Consider the following 22,104-nt stretch of genomic DNA (forward strand, 5'->3'; position numbering starts at 1 on the left):
AATGATATCCAAAAGGCAAAATCTTATCTGGCTAACCATTCTGAAATTATCCGAGCGCTTCGTAACTTGTTATCTTTTGATCTTTTTGAATGTATTCGTATCCATCATGTATGATACATCTGCTTTTAGCAAAAAAAAAATAAAAAAATAAAAAAAAGCCGAAATCTAAACCATGTAAGATATGAGCAAGTTTCTTTTGACCAATTCGGCCATTTTGCGTGCCCACCTACTTCAGAGAAATGACTAGGTAGTTTGGTCCCGGGAGGATTTTATTGTTATGTGACATTGGTATGTCATTATTTGTGGAGAGCCCACATAACAACAATTTTGTTCTCTGTGATTAAGCTATCTCCCCTTTCGAAGACACCTAATCTCTCCTCACCAATCTTGGGTACCTCCTCTTTATCTCCACAAGGACCAAAACAAGCACTTCAATAGAAGTTTCTAGTCTGATATTTCTCCAAATCTTGGTGATAAGTCCAAGGTCCGTAGGGATCATACCATTCCTACTCTGGTAATAAGACACCAAATACAATGGCATTCTCACCAACTCCCCTTCGACATCTTAAATCCACCATATTCCCCTCGGTGGACCCCACACCAGCCTACTACTTTAATTCCACGGACCCCTACTATTTTTCTTATATAAATAGCATAAATTAGAATTCTTTATTCATCAAAACAAAATAAAATACAGTAAATAAAAAGGAAAAGCCTTCTGGTTCTGTAGATTTGGGGAGCCTGTTGCTGTTCTCAGCTGCCTTTTCTTATTTTTATTTTTTTTCTCTCTTTTTCTGTACCAAAACCAAGAAAGTTAGGGTGATAGCAGCCGGAGAATCTCAATCTCCAAGACCATTTATTAAAAATTAGAAGAAAAGAGAAAAAGTCAATTTCTATTAGAATTGGTGGAATACTAGGGGTTTTAAAGGTCAAGGGAAAATAAGGGGGAGGGCATGTCAATTTTTTAATTTGCATGTTAGAAAATTAAAGGGGAAAATACAATTGTATGAGCGCTCACAAATTCCAAAAAAGCCGGCAGAAAAATCAAAAGGAAATCAAGAAGAGAGAGAAGGAGGGGAGAGAAAGAGAGAGAGAATCAAAAGACCAGATGTTGACAAGTTTCCTGTCACTGTTACTGGAAGGTCGTTTGTTCTTGTGGAGATTTTCTTATCTGGGATCTCCCTCTCCTCCCCCCCATCTCTCTCTCTCTCTCTCTCTCTCTCTCTCTCTCTCTCTCTGTGGCCCAGCGGATCGAAATCTTTCGCTCTGATGACGATCTGTAGTCCTTTCTCCCGCCCATGGCCCCGGAGAGACACACAGTTCTCCTTTACTGCCTCATAGTCCCCTTTCCTCTTCCTCTATTCTCTACTCTCTCTCTCTCTCTCTCCCCACTTGTCTCTCTTTATCATTCTCCGTTGAATGATTCGTGTTGGTTTGGCTTCTTCGTGTGACAGCGCTTGAGAATTTTTATACAGGAGGGGAATTTGGGCTTCAGGGACCGTCCAAGTTGCCATCTTTGATGTTGAATGGAGTCCTCTGAAGAATTTTTAGAAGAGGCACGAAAGAAGGGGGATATGGTAGAGGTAATTTACGTTTCTCTGTGCTTTTTCCTTCTTTTTCTGTGTCTGAAGGGGTTGTTAATTTGGTGGTTTATTTGTATTTTTTTTTTCTTGGTTTGATTATTGAATATGGGTGTTTCTCTTTCGAATTTTTGTGGAAAGGAGTGATTTTGGCAATTTGGTCTGTGTCTTCTTTGCTTATCATTTTCAGTTTCTAAGTTTGGGGAATGTTTTAGTTTCTATCTTCTGATGTCGTCTGGGATTCCTGATGTTTCCTTGCTATGATCTTGTATGTTTGATACTTACTGCGGATGACAGTACAAGGATTGGGTTTTAGGGTGGCCTGGGTTCATGCTCCATAGATTTAGGATTTGCATTTTGTTATTGTTTTTTTTTTAACTTGAGATTGAGAGCTTTGTCTTTCATTTACTCTGGAGATTCTGTTTGTTTGTTTTCCTATTTAGGAATACTTCAATTATGGCTAGAATCGAGATTCCCGTGATGTTTCCTTTTAGATTGGCATTTGACTTTGTGTTGTGATTAGATATATTCTATTCTGGATTGCGTTCTGTAACAAGAATGCAGGGTTTTCCAATTTGTAGTTCATCACATTTATGTGCGAATCCTCTCTCATGCGAAGTTTGTCAGTTGTTATCTCTGTGCTGTAGTTTTTTTTCTATTGTCATCCCTGTTGTCATATACTCAGGATACGTCCAGGTTGAATCCCTGCCAAAATCTGACTCCTACATTGCTGCTCTATGTAGCTTGTAATAAAAGAGCATCTCGTGTAGGTTATTTGTGAGGCTTCATGATTAGATTTATGTGAGTTGGCCTGCTCTGATTTTCTCACAAGTTTGATTAATGATATCCTACAGCCATTTGTACAGGATTTGGTTGTTAATGCCAGCATTCAGTTATTTTCCGAGCTGGTAAATGTTACTTCTTTCTTCACCACATTGTACAATGTTGTCTGCCATGTTTTCGGATGTTCTTTCAAGTGACATTGGGGAAATTTTGAGTCCTAATTTTTTTGTTAAATCTCATTTTGTTTGTCCTTATTAATCATATATACCTTTCCAGTAACTTTCTCACCATCATAAGTTTTTTAAACTACATTGAGCATATAGCATATTTTTTCCATCTCTTTATGAAATCTGAGCGCCATAATGTTTCGTTATAGGCATTGATCATGTGATATCTCCATGATGATGATACTGTGTCACAGTTGACAATGTTACTAGACTTGCAGATGATGCAGAGCTTGGTTAGAGCATCTATTTTCATCCTGTTATAGACTTGATATGTATATTGTGTTAAACTTAGACATAGATATCAGGTGTTGGATAACTTTTAGCTGGCAAAAATCTGTGCGTTGACTTGTGTGCTACAATCGATTGATATGTCATATCTGCCTAACTTCTTTGTAGCAATTTGTATTTGGTCCATTAAAATGCATGGAATTTTTTAAAAAAATGATGCTTGAAAATCTATAAGCTTTATAGAAATCCTACTTGCTTAGGGTTTAGAAGAATAATCTGAGTGCTTGCAGAGACGTCATTATCATTATGATATTTGTTTTCATCTGCATCTGATGAGACAAGGTATCTGCATGATCATGAACCCTCTTTTCATAGGTCCTATAAGTGCTTAGGTTTTCTAATTAGACTCTTTATCTCGTGCTTTTAATCTCAAATTTACTTTTACTCAAATTCCTTGGATTTGAAAATCTGATGTTCCAAGCATGGGCACCGAAGAAAGTTGGAAAAACATTATGCATATTGCCTTACATATTCAGATGATCATTTTTTATTTTCTCGATCAAGAAAACTTTTATCTTGAAATGCCATTATCTTCTTATGTTGAGGCTCAATCCTACCAGTAAAATCAATGTTAGGCAGTATTGGGAATTCACATCATTGGTCATTGCCTTCAATTTAAAATGCCTATCATTGATTTTGCACCAGTAGGATTGGATCCTCAATTGTACTAACATTTCTGAATTGTGTGGGTGTTTCTTTGTTTAATCAAACAGATGTGTCCAATCTACTCTTGGGTCCTGTGGTTGTTTTGTGTTACATTTATCTCTTGTGCTGAGTCAAGCTTATTTCCTAGTTGATGGTAGCTTCTTCTGTTGTTGCTCGATTCATGCCGATCATGATCTAAGCATGCAGGGGTGGCATGTAGGAAGCTGCATGACATGTTTGAAACCCTCTAGAGCACTTCGCTTTGAGTTATGACCTTAATCAATTCTTGATTTTCTTTCTCTTGATGCATATTGAAAATGTAAGCATGATGTACATAAAAAACATTGCCTTCTTATGATTTCCAACAAATGGAGGTGGTTGAGGTGGAGGGGGACTTGGTAAGGGAAGATGCGGCTGTTCTGTACAAACTTTTAGCTTGTTAAGATAACTGTTATAATTTATGGTTGTCTTCTTTATAATGATCTTCTAACTTTTGATCTCTATGTTATGATTTTCCTGTATATGGCTTTCACATCTTTTTCAGGAACTACTATTCGTAATATCACTATGATTGGGATAGAGTCAACTTTTGTATTGCCCTGAGATTTGATAATAACCAACATTATACTCTAGGGAGGTGTGTATGTAATGGTATGACTTGCTAAATATTTTCATAATGGAGAGTTATGAAGAGGAAAAGAAGGATAAGAAGATTACAGGAATCTGGGGAAAAATCAATCATTTATATAAGTCTAAAATTATATAGTAAAGTTACAAAGATAATCCTTTTATTACTTCTTGATATTACTAATATAGTAATAACTAGTTCATATTTATTAACTTATAAGAAGATAAGACCATCTATTTGCTTCTTCTAAGTTGCAATGGTTGTAGGTAACCAATAAAAGAAAGAAACTCTAAAAAATTTATGACTATCAGCTTTTGTGTCACTATCAGTATTAATGTGTTATTGCGGCTTAAAGTTGTGCAATTTTTGTGTATTTCATAATCCTGAGCTGATTTTATGATTTTTCAAAGTTTTCATTTGAGATATTTCTTTAGTGTTTTCTTTGATCTTGTTGGAGTCATGACTAATTTGTCCTTTTATTGTGCCTTTTGCTCTTTCCCCTTGCATCGGTTGCATCTTTCTAACTAGTTATGATAAATTTTACTCTTGGACAAGCCAAGTCTTTCATAATGTACTGGAAATATAATCTTCATAAATTTAGAAGTTCAAACTAGGTAAGCCATGCAATCAAGCACTCTGTGCTTGGAACCCCATAAATAGACTGTTATCGTAATGTACTGAAACTAGTCTCGCTATTATGGAGTATTTTGTTTGGGAATTCTTTATACATGTTGGCACCTGAACACTAGCAAGTAAATGCTAAAATTATTCTTGGGATTCTAACTCTTTTAGCAAAATGTAGCTCTAATTAATCATTTAATCAATTAAAGTCACCCTGTTGTATAACATGTACTTTTGTTTGAAGCAATATTAAATGCTCAATGTTAATTAACAACATTTAATCAACTGATTGTTTCAAAAAAAAGAAAAAAGAAACACAATATCGGGGAGGACCAAGTTATCAACAGTATGAATACAATAAATAAGATGCCCTCATTATCATGTAAATTTACCAATTAGTATCTATTTGATATATATATATAAGCAGGCTAATTCTTGAACTATATAATGCCTTATATACAGTTGATGCCTCTTTTGCTTATCAACTTTGCACTTCATTCAATACCTCTGTATTTATATATAATATTTTCTTTTTTAATGAAAATTCTCATGTGACAGGTCTTCTGGAAATAGAGTGTCGAAGAGCCAGGGTTGTGGTCTTCTTAAGTCTCAAATTTATCCTATGTTTAGCTGAGCCTTGGATGTAGGAAAAAAAATGATATGCTAGTTTCAGGCCTAATCATTTATACCCTTGTTTGCAAGCTGCTGTGCTGGACACTTGCATATCAAGTGTCACCATAACTGGTACTTTCATCTTGCTCTTCTACATGCTAATTAATGTATATACTTGATGGTTATAAATTATGTTATGTTGGATAATCTAATATGCTTCCTTAGTAATAGTGGTTAAGCAATGTTTGAAAACTTATTTATCCTATTCTATAAATTTTACTTTGTAAAGGTTTATTTTTTTTTTTTTTGGTAAACATAAATAATGTTTGATACTTTAATCCTAGATTAGAGACATATGCTCATGTCAATTTTGCTGTAAGATAATAGAATTGAGTCTCAAACTCAAAAATCTTGAGAAGTAGGATTTACTGAGACAACTATATTTGGTTGTGTATGGTGTCTGCATATATCCATATCTTCAAAGTTTGTTTTAGTCAAGTAAAATTAATTAATTTATGACTTTATTGATGATTATGATGATGAGAGTTAACCTAGAAATGACATATGAACCCATAAAAGAAGCATATCATATAGATGAAATTGGTTCATTAATAATATATAATCCAATATGAATTGTATTTCAAGGCCTTCCATGTTAGATAGCTACATTCAGAATTTAGTACACATTTAGGGGCTGTCTGGATGCTGGAAGATCTTATCAGTCCGATAAGATCTTCTAGTGGGAAGCTTATTCTTTAACATAGCGGTCGGAAGAGAAGCATTTTAATCCATCGGGAGGTCCCCAGATCATGCAAGCCAAAAATATGGGATACAGGTTTCTCTAAAAAAGGCAATTTATATTGTCCTTGTTCATTTGACCTAAAATTTCCTATCTTCTTAAAACTCTCCCTCCCATCACATGTCTCCTTCTCAAACTCTCAAATTTTCAGTCATCTCTGCTCTATTCCATGGACAAGTTGTTGGAGAATCCAAACAGGGCCTTAATGTTTTAATATGTTCTGAGGGGTTCAAAACTCCACATGCATGTTTAGATGATTTCTATCTATATGTGGCATGAACCACAGCCAAAACTTTCTGTAAACCGCACTAGCCACTCCACATGGAACCTATGAAAAAATGGGGTGATTCAGACAGCAAGTAAGGTGACTTTTATTGACAGATTTGCATAGCAACATCTCTAATGTATTTAAGAATCTAGTTGGTTTCATAAAAGACACAATGCCAGTTCTGTTAGGATTAGGTTTTAGAGTCCCAAAATACAGAAGATGTATGCAAGAATATGCTCCATAACAGATGTGAATATTATTTCCATCATTGGACCCTCAACCAAGTAAAAGAATTTAAGTAGCATAAGATTGAAAATTGCTATATGTTTACAGAAATGATCTAAATACTATTTTTTTAGTATGATTCTATAATCTCGGATTATCACTGCAAGAATATGACTGTAATCCTGCGGATTATTCCCCATTGCTGATTCTGTTTCATATTTCTTGCTGAGGATGATGTAGAAAATGGCAAGGAGAATCATTGTGATGACCATCATAGGTTTTCAACTTCTCCCCTATCCTGCCTCTTGAAATCCTCCTAATAAATAGGCATTTTCTACTGTTATCTTGAGCAGCTTGCTTCTTATCTATAAGCAAAACTGAATTGTGTTTTTTGAAGTGTTATCATATGTATAGGCATAATATTTCTGGTGGCTTTCAGTGTTTACAATTGCAGAGTAATAAATAATAATTGGGCTACAGTGATTGGAACTAAAGAATCTTTTGTAGTATTCTTTCTCCTGACTTCTTTTAATAGTATCATGTTCTCCTTTTACTCTGGAATTTTGCAGGAATGGGAGCAAAAGTGCAGTGTAAAAGCTACATTCCTGGATACTATGCAATGAAGGATTTAAACAATGACTCAAACAGTAGTTGCTCTCTTTATCATGAACATAAAACATTTAATGGGCAAATCTACAATAGTTTCAAGATGAGGCCAGTGAATGAATATTCAGAATATGATAAAGAATTGTTGAAGAGAACAATGCTTGAACATGAAGCAGTGTTTAGGAAGCAGGTAGGTTTTCATATTTCCACATATTTTTATCATAAAAATAATATGACAAACCTGGTCATAGGGCATTTCTTTTTCTTAGGTTTTTCATTACTAACTTTTAGATGCGCAGCTTGATTGGCACGTTTTTTGGATGTTTTGTTCAGAAACTTTTGGATCAGAAAATCTTGCTTTTCATTTTATGAGGCATATGAGACGATGATATACTTGCTTATGTGTTTCATGTATTCTAAGGATGAAAAATCAATGTCTTCCATTTGTCTTGCTAATGTTTTGGATTCTTTTCACGATTGTAATTCTTTGTTCAAATCCAGATTTATGAACTTCACCGTCTTTATAGAGTACAAAAGTACTTGATGGATGAGCTTAAGAGAAAACAGTCATACAGATATTCTGCACCAATGGGGGCATCCCACTCAAATATATTTTCATCTCACATGCCACATGAAATTTGTGGGAAGATATGGCAGATGCCTCATCAACCTTTGGCGAACACCGGTTATAGGAGGGCAACTGCGCCAGATGCTGATAATAAGAAGTCCACTCTGAATTTTCTGAAGGAAAATGATATGCGGTACAATCCAATTTCACCTGAAAATAGAGGATCTCTTGATGATAGACCATTGGACCCTAAACTCCAAAGGTTTCCAAAGAAAATGTTTGACCTTCATCTCCCTGCTGATGTGTATATTGATAGTGAAGATGCTGAAAGAACAGAAAAGGAAATTGTTGCTGATTCATGTGTTAGGGTTGCTGATACTCTTAACAAGATTCATGGTGTTGAGCCTGAGAACAATGTGAAGCTAACTCTTGTCACCGGTGATGACGGTAGTTGCAGGGAAGGTAGCTGGAAGTCATATTTGCATTCACGAGGTGGTCATTCTATTCACCATTTGGCTGATTTAAATGAACCCATCAAAGATTTAGATGGCAAGGGAGCTGCAGGTTCAGTTTCTAATGGTTTGAGAACCCAGCATAAAGAAGTTCAAGGGCATCTGTTACCAATGAAATCGAGAACAAATTTTGTACACAGGGATTTTTTCATAGATGGATATGGAAATGAAGGAAGTTGCTCAAACTTTTTTAACACAGAAAAGCAGGAAATTATAGAAGAATGGCAACCTTTACATAATGCTGGTAAGACTTTTATGGCAACATTAGTGATACTTATCATTATCATGTCTGTGAGTAATACTTTTTTCAAATTGAACTGATATTTTACATTGTCTACATCAGCATATTATTTATGTCAGTTGTTTTGATACCTTGCATTTATGCATTTTCTCAGGAGTACAAACTCCACATGTTTTGGGCTCCAAAGCATTAATAATGATTTTGTCCTTTTGAGCATGTATATGATGATTCCCTTTGTCAAAAGCATGTAGTTGTTTCACTTTTGCCAAGTTATAGGTTACCTCAAGTGTACATATGGAGAGCAAATGATCATGACCATAACCACAACCGTCAAGCCCTTTCCCAACTTTTTGGAGTCAGCCTTAAGGATCCTCATTTGGCATGTATTCCTGAACCTATTCAGGAATACGGTTGTCCTAGTTCGACATGCTTTCTACGACTGGCCATTAACCTAGCTTCAACACTCCACCTTTTCATCTGGGTTTGGACTAGCTTTGATGGTGTTACGGAGCACATCAAACTCTAAATAAAGATTCCACTCATGATCATCTATTAGTTTTAGGACCGAGGGCAAAATTGTTGATCACAGGGAGTGGAGGAATATGAAGTTGCTTATGATAAATTGTCACCAATAGTCAATTACACCCATGAAATGAAGTAGCTAGCTGATTTGCCAACTCATAAGCACTTTGATGTGCATGAACAAAATTATTGCCTCAAACTGGAAATATCTTTTATTGGTTAAGAATGATGGTCTCCAACTAAGTGTTTTGTAGGAACTATTTCAACATTTGTCTTATTACTTAAATCTGCTTTTCCTGTGGAGGCACTTCCTTGGCCGCCTATCTCCTTAGATGGCAGAGTACTCATGGAAGACATGAGTCCCCTTTTGACTGCCTTTTGTACCAGATATGCTTCGAGTGTGACATTGTTGCTTTGTTCAACATCTTATAGACCACTTGACAAGAAAAAGAAAGAATAATTAAACCAATTCTTGACATAAAAATTATCTTGATCAAACTTGAGCTTTACTCAATGGGTTCTGGGGACAACTAATCTGATCATGCTTCTAGTTGTTGCTGCCCGAGTATACATTTTAAGAGCTTGAATTTGTATTGGGTTTTAACTTGATAGGTTTTTCACCTTCTATTGTCTCAACGGACCTGGCCTTGATCAAATGATGACATATGTTTTGTATTATACTGAATGACATTATCATGATAATTCCTTTCTCAAGAGTGCTCCCTGGATTTAAAATTTTACCAATTTAAAGAGGTGATTGAAGGATGGTTCGAGTTGAATTGAAAAATCATATTGGCTTTATGAAATTCTAAAATGGTTTAAGAATTTGAAAGATGTTGCTGTTTGGAGCTTCAAATTTCCTGTAGAATTAATTGTAAGCTTTAAGTTTATTAGTTGCTTAATGTGGCGATCCTTAGAGGTTTCGGTGAAGAGTCAAGTTTTTTCATCGTAGTTCATATAACAGTGGTGAATGCTTTTGCTGAAGGATCTGAGATGTATGTTGAACAACACTGGTTCTTGATGTCATGCTGCTAGGTTACTATGGCATTGACCCATTTATAATTTTATATGTTAACAATTTAGTCAACAAAGTTGCAAAAAGGAACAAGAAGAAAATGAGATGATCAGCTGAAGGTATGATTGCTTTTGTTCTTTACATCTAAGATATTTGTTTGGTTGCTTTAGAATACTCTATGTTGTAGAATTATTGTCTCAGCTAGCATGAATCTGTGTTGAGTTTGGTAACTTAATTGATTAAAATTACTATTGCCATACTGCAGTGAGGACTTTAGATTATGTGCTCCCCCCCCCCCCCCTTCCCTTCTTCTTCATTGCTATTATATTCTACCGCATATTCTAAATTTTAGCCCCTTTTCAATCTTCTGTTAAGATCTTAGGTTCAGGATGATGGTACCGTGACAGTTGACTTTTCTTTTGTGGCTCTTGCTTGTCATAGGCCGAAGTAGAAGCAATGGGAATTCTTTTAATTCTGGTTCATGCAATGAGAAATACCCAATGTCATCTGAGTCAATTCAATTGAAGCTTAAGAAAGCTCATGAAACTCAGTTACCTGATCAGAAAAAAACAAATAGGTGGTTCAGGGAGAAAACATCACAATCTATTGAAATCTCTGGAAGAATTCCACACCTTGTTAACTCAAACCATTCAGCTGTGATGTATCCTCAAATGACCGGTCCACTTTCAGTTGTTTCTCAATCAGCCTGTTCTAGTGTTGCATCTCCACCAGCTTCATCTTGGAGAAAGCCAGCCCATAGTATAAGCCACATTCCAATTGCAGTTCAAGCACTTCCATGCTTCAACGGACCTGTAACGATGAATGAACAGAAGAGTTCTAATGCTCAACACCCTAGTAATGCTTCTGGCAAACTGCAATGCAATGGGAATTTGAAGTCACACTCGCAACTGGGGAGTAAATCCTCCTTCCTGAATGGCTTTCGCCATGGTTTGCAATCTGAATCTTCAACACGTTCACTGCTGCCATCAGTCACCCTGGATCAGCCAGACCCCAATAATAGTGGTGATAATTCGGAATATCAGACCCCTGAAAATCATGGAGTGCAAAAGTGCTTCGAGGATTTGCAGGGCATAGACAATAAATCTGGAAGGGGTGTGAATTTGAATCGGAGTAGTCTGAATGGAATTATAGATGACCTCACTGCCAAACAACATCTAGCAGGGAAGCACGATGGATCATCAAATGGGTTGCCTTGGCTCAAAACAAAGTCAGCCTGTAATGGATCTTCTGGCAAAGAACTGTGTGCCCCTCAAATGGAGTTGGGCTTCACAAAGGATTGTTCCCAGCTGATGTCCAGATGTGAAAATGTGGCTCCAGAATATGCAAGTAAAATAGACAAGGAGAAAGGTTTTTCTCTGTGTGTTCCACGGCATTCTCTATTGCCTTCTCAGATCAAGGAGAGCAAAATTCATAGGCATGAGGCATCTGATGGCCTGAATAGCAAAAGAATTCCTGTCTCTTCTATTCTTGATATGATCCGACCGAGTGCTAACTACTCGCCTGTCTCATGTTACAAACAATCTTTAGATGATGATGCAAAGTTCCGTGAAAAAGGCAAGGGTGCTACAAATCATAGTCTAGGTAATGAAAGCAACATTAATTTGAACTGTGCTACATATGGGGCAGAGGCTCCATCATCACTTTACATTACAGGTGTAACTGCAAAAATTGCTTGCAACATTGACTTGGAAACACCAATCAATGCATGGGAAGGAGGTAGTATATGTTCTCAGGGTAAAATCATAGGGATGAATCACCTCAAGAAGCCTGTTGAAATTTCTTTGAGCAAAGATGGTTCACACGAAACAGAATTCTCTTGTGATATACCTCTTAGAGTGGCAGCAGAGATTATCATTTCCATGTCATTAGATGTTTCCAGCCATTCCGATGGCATCACATTTTGCTTATCGGCCCCAGCATCATGCGATTCCTTGCAATGGTTTGCAGATGCAGTTTTATCCAGTGCAAGGAGTGAAGGAGTGCCAAAAGGAAGAGGAGACGGTTGCTCTGAACATTCAGATGATGGGACGGATTCGTTCGAGTCCTTGACATTGAAGCTTGAGGCAATGAAGGAAGATGAATACATGTGCAGAACATGGGAGCAAGAGAAACCAAAGGATGAGCAATCAGGCACTGCTCCACTGCTTCTAACAAGGTCTCGGAGGGGCCAGGCAAGAAAGAGAAGGCAAAGGAAGGATTTCCAGAAAGATATTCTACCCGGCCTTGCATCATTGTCAAGGCATGAAGTGGCAGAAGATCTTCAAATTCTTGGAGGTCTGATGAGAGCATCAGGCAAGCCTTGGCAGACTTGTTCAGCTAGACAGAGCACAGGTCGAAACGGGCAAACAAGGGGGAGGAGGCCAAGAAGTTTGGCTGTTACTGTGGAAGAGGTTCATGTGAGTCACCTGCCAGCACAACCTACTTATACTGAAGTACCGCTTGGAGGGACGAGCATGATGGGGTGGGGAAGGACCACAAGACGATGTCGTAGGCAGCGATTTCCCTCAGGAAATGCCTCTGCTCCTCAGAAGTAGAGCTTAGAGGGCTGCATATGTGATCATAATTTTATAGAGTCATCAGAATAGCAATTTTCTGAGTGTTTGGTTGTTAGAGACAGGGAATGTCTTGTACATGTTGGCACTAATTTGGGCCCTTGATTAAGTGCTTTGGAGTTAAACAGCTTGTACATTTCATAGTAATAAATGCCGAATTATTTTCATATGAATTAGAGCATATAACTTACCTGAAATTTATGCTCAGAACATGTTTTATGAAAGCTATAAAGGCAAGGGTCTGGGTGAATAGGGATGACTATAATAAACTTAGAGCAAGGGTCTGGGAACCCTGCATTATTATTCTATGCATCCTCATGATCAATTCTGGCATTGCAGTTTGCTTATATGTCTCAGATGGTTAATTCATATTTGTGCATAAACATAAAGAATTTTATTTTATGTTTCTAAAATATAGCCTCAGCTTATGTCTAGCTCTCTATCCACCATATATATGAATATCGGTATTAATGATGTTGATTTTAATATGCCGGTCAGTTTCTTTTTTAATATGCAACTTGGTATTAATGTACTCAATCATTATTAAAATTCATTGGCTATTGTACAGTGGAAATTTGATTATCCAAAGCTTCTATTTATTATAATTAGTTATATTGTTATACTGCAATTTAAGAACATTTGGAAAAAGGTAAAAAAATCCTACCTCATGCATCGTGCAAAGCTTGTATTAATGATGGGAGTTTTTCAACAGAGGCTCAGCTACTTGTGCAGAGTTCTTTGTTTATTATGTGAATGTTGGTACCAATGATATCCGTATTAATGATGGGTGATGGGAGTTTGTACTCAGTGCAAAGTTCTCCATTTGTCATGTGGATACTGATATTAATGGGCTAATCATCATTAAAGTTCATTGCTTAATATATAACATATATTAGTGACGACGCTTTTGATGTGCTCCTCCACTATTAAAGTTTATTTCTTAATATGTAATAGAAATTTATCTATTAAATTCTTTTATTTATCATAATTTTTATATTATTATACTAAAATTTGAAAATAATTGAAAAAAAAGAACAAAACTATAACATGTGCATTGTGCGAGGCCGATATTCAAAATAGAAGTTCATTTCTCATCCTAAATGGGATGAGAAAGGAAGGAGATGATGAAGGATGCGAGATAGATCTTGTTTTCAATCTTTTTGGATTCATTTTGGTCCCAAACCTACTATTAAAGGAGGCGTCATTCTATTATCGCCTCATGACTAAATTCAAATTATGCATCCGGAGATCTTTCCTATATACTTCCTCAGCAACAATCGAAGAGTTTTAAAATCAAAAGTAGTTTCAAGGGCTTTCATCTAACAGCCACATAAAAGCAACAACCATAGCCCTAAAAATTATGATATGCATGTCAAAATTGACTAAGAAAAAGAAACACAAATCAATAATTATATCATGGCAATACAATAGTATTGCAACAATGAACATAGACAAGTACCCATTGCAGCAACTAAGATCCCATCCTAAGCTATTCCAACTGTTATCATAGAGTGTTTGATACACTACTATTATTGCATACTATGAGCGAAGGTGGTAGGTAAACTCAAAAGATAGCAACCGCAACACAAATAGAAACCCCAACCGACGCAATGAGTGGAAGGGAAGCCCCTCTCGCTCCCTTGCCAACTTGCTACATTTGGTCTTGTGGCCAATTCAGCCATCATGGTACTTGCAACAAGTGAGTTCCAAGGAAAATAGTGCTAGGAGGCCACCTTTTTGGCTATTGTGGCATTAGCAAGGGTTACACAAATTTGGATGGTCAATTGGAAAAACTTATTGAAAGTTAATTCTAAATTTAAATTAGGTAATTTAATATATATATATATATATATATATATATATATATATATATATATATATATATATATATATATATATATATATATATATGACCAGTAGATAGAAAAAAATGCAATGGAAGAAAAAAAATTATTTTCAAAGATTAAAATAAAAATAATAAAACTAATCATGTTTTTGTTGCAAAATCCTCTAACTAATTCAAAAATGGATATCAAATTAGAGATTGCCCTTAACACGAGTGAAAGATAAAAGGAGGATTTCTAAATCAGACATCAGATCCTTAAATAGGATTAGCACAGACTCATCAAGATAATTTTATTTTGTATAAAATATTTGTAATTTTTGCTGGTAAATTATAAATAGCATCTAATATTTAATTTTTTTAATATATTTTCTAATGCCTCGGGAATTCTAATGCCCTAAGGAAGCGGGATGGACTCCGACAACCGCTGCTCCGACTCTCCTTCGCCTCCGCGGGCTCTGAGGTCGAAGCACCACAACCGCTCCTCGTTCTGCCTCTCCGCCTGCTTCGGCGCCGCCGGCGATGGCGGGGCGCCAGGCTCTCCCGACGGCGTTGGCGAGAGGCAGGGGGCGTCGCTGCTCCGCTCCCCCTCCACGTGGCTCCGCTTCAAGACTCACGAGCTGCCGGAGCTCCGGGGGAAGTGCCGCGCCCTCGTTTCCTCCCACGCCGCGGGAAAGCACCACCGCCGTCACCACTCGTCGGACTTCACGTACGACCCACTCAGCTACGCCCTCAACTTCGACGAGGGGTTGGAGAGCGAGTTCGCTGCCAACGCCGAGGACCTCCGGTATCGGTGCTTCTCGTCCCGGCTCCCGGCGTCGCCCTTTCGGACGGTCGGGGTCCCTTTCGATAAGGCCTGGGAGGGAAAGGGGATCAAGGGGATTAAGGGGAGGGAGGCTCCCCTGTGACTCCCTACCGTGGTCATCCCGAATTCTCCGGGTTTTTCGACCTAATTTGGTCGGAAATCTTGGATTTTCTTTTCGTAATAACCAGATAAAATTTGGGTTTTTTACAGTTTCTTGGCTTCTAATTTGTCCGTTTTAATAAAAAAGTTGCTTCTTTTGGTGCAATTGATTTTTTTTTTATGGAATTTGGTGCAATTGATATTAGATACCTCCTTCTTCCGTTTGGGTTTTAGTTGCGTTCCAAATGATTTTCTTTTTTGAGGTAATGTATAAATCCTTGTCAAGAAAACCAGATTCCAGTTACAGAAGCTAGAATTTTGTGTAGTTGTTGAGAAATCCAGTTCATTCCTCAAGGAAAAGCTTTGTCAGCATATCATTTCGATCAAACAAGTTAATTTTCATCAGTGATGGAATGAAAGATGCCTTTTTTTTCCATCTGGCTTTCGATTGTCAATGAAAAAGATGTTTCCTTTGGTGCCCAGTAGATTTCATCCAAGGATACTATGTTGATATCATGGAGAGGAGTCAGCATTCTAAGAACTCTATACTGCGGAGAGGTTTGCTTCTCGTATGCAATCATGTTTAGATATCAGATCTCTACAGAGGCTTCATACTCGCATCATAGTGCATGGATTTGGAGATAGAATCTATCTGGGGTCCAAGCTGTTGAATTTGTATGCTAGTTTTGGTGGTTTACCTGAATGGGTATTTCATTAACTGAAACCTTTCTCTTTGCAATTCAGCCATCATTGGATATTTTGAAGCTAGTTATTTCGAGGAAGCTCTTTGTTTATATTTAAATTTGAAGTCTCAGGTGATGAGTATTGATAGTTCAGCTGTTACATTTGGTTTGAAGTTGTGTATTGAGCTCAGGAATGTAGATTTCGGAAGAGGAGTTCATGTGGATGCTTTCAAGATTGGTCTAACGAAGACTAATTTGTCGGGTTTCTCTTGTGGGTTTCTTCTCCAGCTGTTGGAATATGGAGGATGCATAGCAAGCATTTGAAGTGATCCTGGATAAGGATGTTGTTTCTTATACAGCAATTGTTACAGGGTACGCACAAATGTCTGCTTCCCGGTACATGCAAGGCAGTTTGAATAGCTTGTGACATTTAGAGAGAAGGATTGGATGCCAACCGGGTGACATTGGTGAGCTTGCTGCAGGCAGAAGGAAGTCAGAAGCAGTCAAAGAGGGTTGATGAGTCCATTGTTATGCCCTCATGAGAGAAATAAGTATTTCGGATGAAGTTCTTCAGACCAGTCTAATAGATAGGTATGCTAGATTGTGCTAGGGCCTCTGCTGCTTCTGTATAGAGGCAAATGGAAAGAAGAAATGATGCTTCATGGAATGTCATGATTGCTGGACTCATACATTGTGGGCAGACTTCTGCGGCTCTCAAACTTTTTTATCACTTATGCAACAAGAAGTAAGCATATACTCTGATTCAATCGCTTTAGCAAATGCCCTTTCAGCTTGTTCTGACTTAAATTATGCCCACCAGGTCACACGTATCCATAGAAGAGGTGCTTGATTTGTTTATTTAATAAGCAAATATTAAGTGTATATTAGTATATATCAAGCAAATATGTTTATTAATGTATCATTAATTTTTGTATTAATTTAGTAGACTAATAAATTTTTTATTTAATACAGCTTAATAAGCTAATGTGCTTCTTATTAATGATATTATATTATTATATTTTGATAAAGAATCATATTAAATAAGAACCATACCTATTAGCCAAATAAAGATCTCTATAATAACAAACACAATAATTACAGCATATGGGATGCATGGATACTGCAAAGAGGTGCTTGATTTGTTTAATCAAATGCAAAACGAAAAATCTGAAGCTGGATAAGTTAACATTCACTTAGGCCCTGTTTGGGGGAGCTTTTGGAGGGCCAGAAAGCACTTTCTGGCCCTCCAAAAGTACTTTTAGATGAAAAACTGTATTTGGTAAATTTTTTAAAAAGCTGTTTCAGCTTTTGCGGAAAGCTGAAAACAGCTTTTGGGAGAAAGCTGTTTCAGCTTTTGTGAAAAGCTGAAACAGCTTTTGGGAGAAAGCTGTTTTAGCTTTTTCGGAAAGCTATATTTTTGACCAAAATACCCCTATTTAAAAAAAAATTCCTCCCCCAAAACCGTCTCACCGCCTGTTCCTCTCCCCTCCTGTTCCTCTCCCAACCCACCTCCCAACCCACCCGCACCCCCCCCCCCCCCGCCCGCCTGTTCCTCTCCCAACCCACCTCCCAACCCACCCGCACCCCCCTCCCCCCCGCACTGCCGCCGCCGCCGCTGCTGTGCCTCCCTCTCCCCCGCCGCCGCCGCACCCCCTCCCTCTCCCCCGCCGCCGTAGTGCCGCACCCCCTCCGGCGCCGTCGGCCACCGAGACTGCCGCCGGCCACGGCCCGGCCCCCTCCCGCGGCCGCCGCGGCCTAGCCCCCTTTCGGTGCTGCCGGTCGCGCGGGAGGAGAAGAACGTAGAAGGGGGCAGAGGAAGGAAGGAGAAGAAGAGAAGAAAAAAAGAAAAGAAAAAAAAAGAAGAAAATAAAATAAAATAAATGAAAAGAAAAGAATAAATAAATAAATAAATAAATATTTATATAAATAAATGAATGAATGAATAAATAAATAAGATAATAAATAAATACATTTCAATGGATAAAATAATAAATAAATAAATGCATAAATAAAAATATATATACGAATGAACGTATAAATAAATAAATAAAAAGAAAAATAATGAGTGAGTGGCAAATAATCTGATCCTTATGATATTGATAAGTATAGTGAATTTGTCGCCATTGCAAATAGTTAAATAAAGAGATAATCTGTTAAACAGATAAATGGTTATTTATTGTTGTATTATACTATAAATATATTATTATATTACATTATATCATAATACATTAATATGTAATGTTAAATAATTTAATATTATGTTATATTATGAGAAATTAATTTATACTAATAATATATTATTTTATACCTTTATTATTGTATTATACTATACATATTATATTATATTACCTTATATCATAATACATTAATATGTTATTTTAAATAATTTAATATTATGTTATATTATGAGAAATTAATTAATACTAATAATTATAATATTTTATATCTTTATTATTGTATTATACTATAAATATAATCTATATTACATTATATCATAATACATTAATATGTTATGTTAAATAATTTAATATTATGTTATATAATAGAAAATTAATTTACTCTAATAATTATATTACCATTATGCTATGCTATGCAATATCATATTACTATATTATAATAATAATATTTTATATTACAGTAATATTATACTATATCGTATATTATGTATTAATATATGTTATGTTTTATCATGCTCTATTGTATAATACTATGCAATTTCTTTTATGGTAATTTTGTCATATAAAAGTACTTTCTCAGTTTGTTTACCAAACATATGTTAAAGTGCCACAGCACTTTAAAAATATAGTTACCAAACAACAAACAGCTTTTTATAACAGCTCTACTTCAGACAGCTCTACTTCCAACAGCTCTATTGCCAACAGCTCCCCCAAACAGGGCCTTACTGTGGTTTCAGCTTGCACCCATGCTGGTTTATTGAAGAGGGTTGGCATGTCTTCAAATCCATGAATGCTAGAGTATTCCATTGCTTCACATGGAAGAGCACTAGGTTGCATGGTTGATTTATTGGGTCGAGAGGGTCAACTTGAGAAGCATATGACTATGTGAAGTGCTGTCCTTTGAGAGGCAAGGCCAGTGCATTTTGTTCTTTACTTGCTGCTTGCAGGATTAATTCATAGAAACACAAAACTTGGGGAGTTTAGTGAAAGACAGCTCCTAGATCTAGAGCCTGTGAACTCCAGCAATTATGAGTACTGGTTTCAAATATATATGCTCAGGCTGGCAAGTGGGTGAAGCGGTTAATTTGAGAAATGAGAACCATAGCTAAAGAAAGAGGGTTGAGAAAAATTCCTGGTTATAGCCTAATAGAATCAGAAGAATGTCTGTGGGATATGAAGCCCTTGAAAAAACAGCTGCTAGATTAAAATTGTGCAACCATGCTGGAATTTCCATCAGTTGCGAATCATCTTTCCTTTGGATTTTGTAAAAGAAAAGGTTGAGGTGAGATAGAATACTGCACATTATAGTCTTAAGTGTTATATTTTAATATCTATTGATTAATTGAAACTTGAAGATAAATAAGGTCTTCTTGGCACTTTAATTTTATCAATATATGCAGCTCAGATTGTTTCTTATTAGCAGCACTGCCTGATCCTGTCCTGAATTTCTTTGCTTGAGATCTTCTAGCCAAGTAGAACTTGTTGCTATTCTTTTCAATTGCATATTTGACAGGGGGAACCAACAGGTAACTGGTGCTTTATCCCTCATCTTACTTCCTGGTTTCTCTTGTGTGCATGCATCGCAAACACTACGAACTATTTAATCTTCTGATAATTACTCTCACTTTATGTTATTTTAATTTTTGTGCGCACAACAAAATGTGATGAAGTTCATAAGTTAATATGATAATATTTCCTTGCGTTTCTTCACTGGCGTGCAACACTAATATGTACTAAAATATGGTCTGCCTCATTATGTTATAAATTTGCAAAGCAACCTTGTAGATTGTTACAGGAAGTTCTGTTAATTTAGGTGAGTAGGATCTACCTCTGAAATTATGCAAATGGTTACCTCATAAGTGCTCTAGGATAGAGACTGGAAGTTGTTGATATTGCATTTCTTGATAAAATTAAATGAAACTTGTCCAGGAGATAAAATATGTAAAAGAAAATTTAATTACTGTATCCATATAATTGAGACTCTTGCAGTAGCAAGCATGCCTTTCTTGGCCAAAGATGCTATAAGTTTGATGGCTGCAAGCCATTCATTGTAGAAATCATTAATCAGAAAAATGAGCATAAATTTCTTTGTCTAAGTTATTCTTTCCTGTGAGAAGATACTGGTAGGTTTTATGCAACATGCTTCTTTGTGAGGGCACAACATTGGGATCCTACTGTTGCCTGAAATTTATGATTCATGGTTGTCAAAGGAAAAGAAGAAAACTCCTCCATTGTGTCTGATCATTAATTAAGCAGGCTTTGATGTTCTTTTCCGTTTGACTCTCTAAATGGCATGTTTTAGTGATTAAATGAACTGATGTTGAAATATTGAGACAGATTTCGAAACTATAAAACTTCTGTGATTCGATGATAATTAAGGCCCACACTTACGCAGGTTTCATAGTTCCATGGAACGTTTGTACCTCATCTTCCCTTTTATTCTAATTCATTCTGCTTTAGGTAAATCATTGGATGCTTGTAGCCTCATCCGCATGCGTAGTGATATCGCCCTCGAAAATTCCTCATATGGACAGAATTTTCTGTCTAAAAAGAGGAATGATACTTTTCAGAACATCCCACTCCGAAGTTAGTTCATAAACAATTCGAGTTCAACAAAATAACAAGCTCATCTAAGCTCAAGTTCAAGTCTCATTTAAGTTTTGGTTTGTTTATAAACGAGGCAATTCTGAAATGTTGCGAGTTTCAGTTTGTGAAAGCAAAAACCTAGGCTCCACTTGATAACAGGATCATTTAGGTTTCAACAACTGTAGTCAAGCCGAATTGTAGGGTGACACAAGTTTGAATAACTTGTGTGCTTACAATTTAAGCATTGAGTATTGACCTTCCAAATCTTCGCCGATCTATTTAAAGCTTCATCGGCTCATATGATATTAGCATTGATGGGAGGCAAAATGGATTATTCTATTCCGGCACAGAGTCACCCAACTCCGGCCAAGCAAATTTTAGAACTGAGTAGGCCGAAGAGGCTCCCTCGACTGCAGGCAACGACCTCGCTTCAGCCCCGTCAAGAGCCAGGCTGACCTCAGCCTCGCCAAGAGCCAAGCAGACCTCGACCCCGCCAAGAGCCAAAGCCGACCTCGGGTCTTACCGAATATCGAACCGACCTTGGATCCTACCGAAGATCGAGCCGACCTCAGCCAGAGCTGACCTCGGGTCCTATCAAAGACCGAACCAATCTCGGCCAGAGGCCCGGCCGACCTCGGACTTCACTAAGGGCCGAGCCGACCTCACCAAGTACATGCCAAGGGCCATATCCTGCCACACCTGCCAAGGGCCATATCCTGCCACACCTGCTAGAAGCGATACTCTGTCACACCTGGCCAAGATCATTCCTTCTCATGATAAGGATGATCTATACAGCAGCCACCTGGTCGTCCTTGTGAGGACTATAAATAGGCCACACCAACAACACTCAAGAACATTTTTTCTTCTTCCCTACAAAAAAGACTCTTCAAAAACTCTACTAACTTAGCCATTGGAGGGCTTCGCCGAGATTCCGACGAAGGCTTTGTGCAGGTCCCAAGAGCGCAGGAGGTGGCTCCCCTTCTCCATCTCGTACGGTAGCTCGTCCTCCTCCGGCGTGGTCACCCTCAGGCCAAATTTCAACCACAACAAGCATATATAAGGTATGGAAAGGATTAAATGTAACCTTATGCATAAAGAAAAGTTACCTTCATATTTGAGATCTATAATGTTTTGGATCTATAATATCTAAGTTATAATAAAATAATTTTATGATTGCAGCAGGGCTGATCTTTGAGAT

General features: G+C 37.2%; 2 protein-coding genes across 2 annotated transcripts; both read left to right on the plus strand.

Moving 5' to 3' along the window:
* The first annotated feature begins 1,097 nt into the window (after positions 1 to 1,097).
* On the plus strand, positions 1,098 to 12,886 carry LOC103707454. The gene is made up of 5 exons (XM_039134068.1): positions 1,098 to 1,583; positions 5,331 to 5,516; positions 7,246 to 7,472; positions 7,784 to 8,606; positions 10,582 to 12,886. The coding sequence occupies exons 3-5, from the start codon at positions 7,248 to 7,250 to the stop codon at positions 12,693 to 12,695; spliced, it is 3,162 nt and encodes a 1,053-aa protein (XP_038989996.1). The 5' UTR covers positions 1,098 to 1,583; positions 5,331 to 5,516; positions 7,246 to 7,247; the 3' UTR covers positions 12,696 to 12,886.
* A 2,055-nt stretch (positions 12,887 to 14,941) lies between these two features.
* On the plus strand, positions 14,942 to 15,785 carry LOC103707399. Its single transcript, XM_008791866.4, has one exon. The coding sequence runs from the start codon at positions 14,967 to 14,969 to the stop codon at positions 15,462 to 15,464; it is 498 nt and encodes a 165-aa protein (XP_008790088.2). The 5' UTR covers positions 14,942 to 14,966; the 3' UTR covers positions 15,465 to 15,785.
* Positions 15,786 to 22,104: the final 6,319 nt, after the last annotated feature.

The sequence above is a fragment of the Phoenix dactylifera genome, chromosome 15 (genome assembly GCF_009389715.1).
Source record: "Phoenix dactylifera cultivar Barhee BC4 chromosome 15, palm_55x_up_171113_PBpolish2nd_filt_p, whole genome shotgun sequence".
NCBI lineage: Eukaryota > Viridiplantae > Streptophyta > Magnoliopsida > Arecales > Arecaceae > Phoenix > Phoenix dactylifera.

What these genes read in the sequence shown, in the direction of transcription:
- LOC103707454 (XM_039134068.1), top strand. Translation starts at nt 7,248, where the DNA reads ATGGGAGCAAAAGTGCAGTGTAAAAGCTACATTCCTGGATACTATGCA. An exon ending in AAGCAGTGTTTAGGAAGCAG is followed by an intron (nt 7,473 to 7,783) that starts GTAGGTTTTCAT and finishes GTTCAAATCCAG; the next exon opens with ATTTATGAACTTCACCGTCT. An exon ending in GCAACCTTTACATAATGCTG is followed by an intron (nt 8,607 to 10,581) that starts GTAAGACTTTTA and finishes TGCTTGTCATAG; the next exon opens with GCCGAAGTAGAAGCAATGGG.
- LOC103707399 (XM_008791866.4), top strand. Translation starts at nt 14,967, where the DNA reads ATGGACTCCGACAACCGCTGCTCCGACTCTCCTTCGCCTCCGCGGGCT.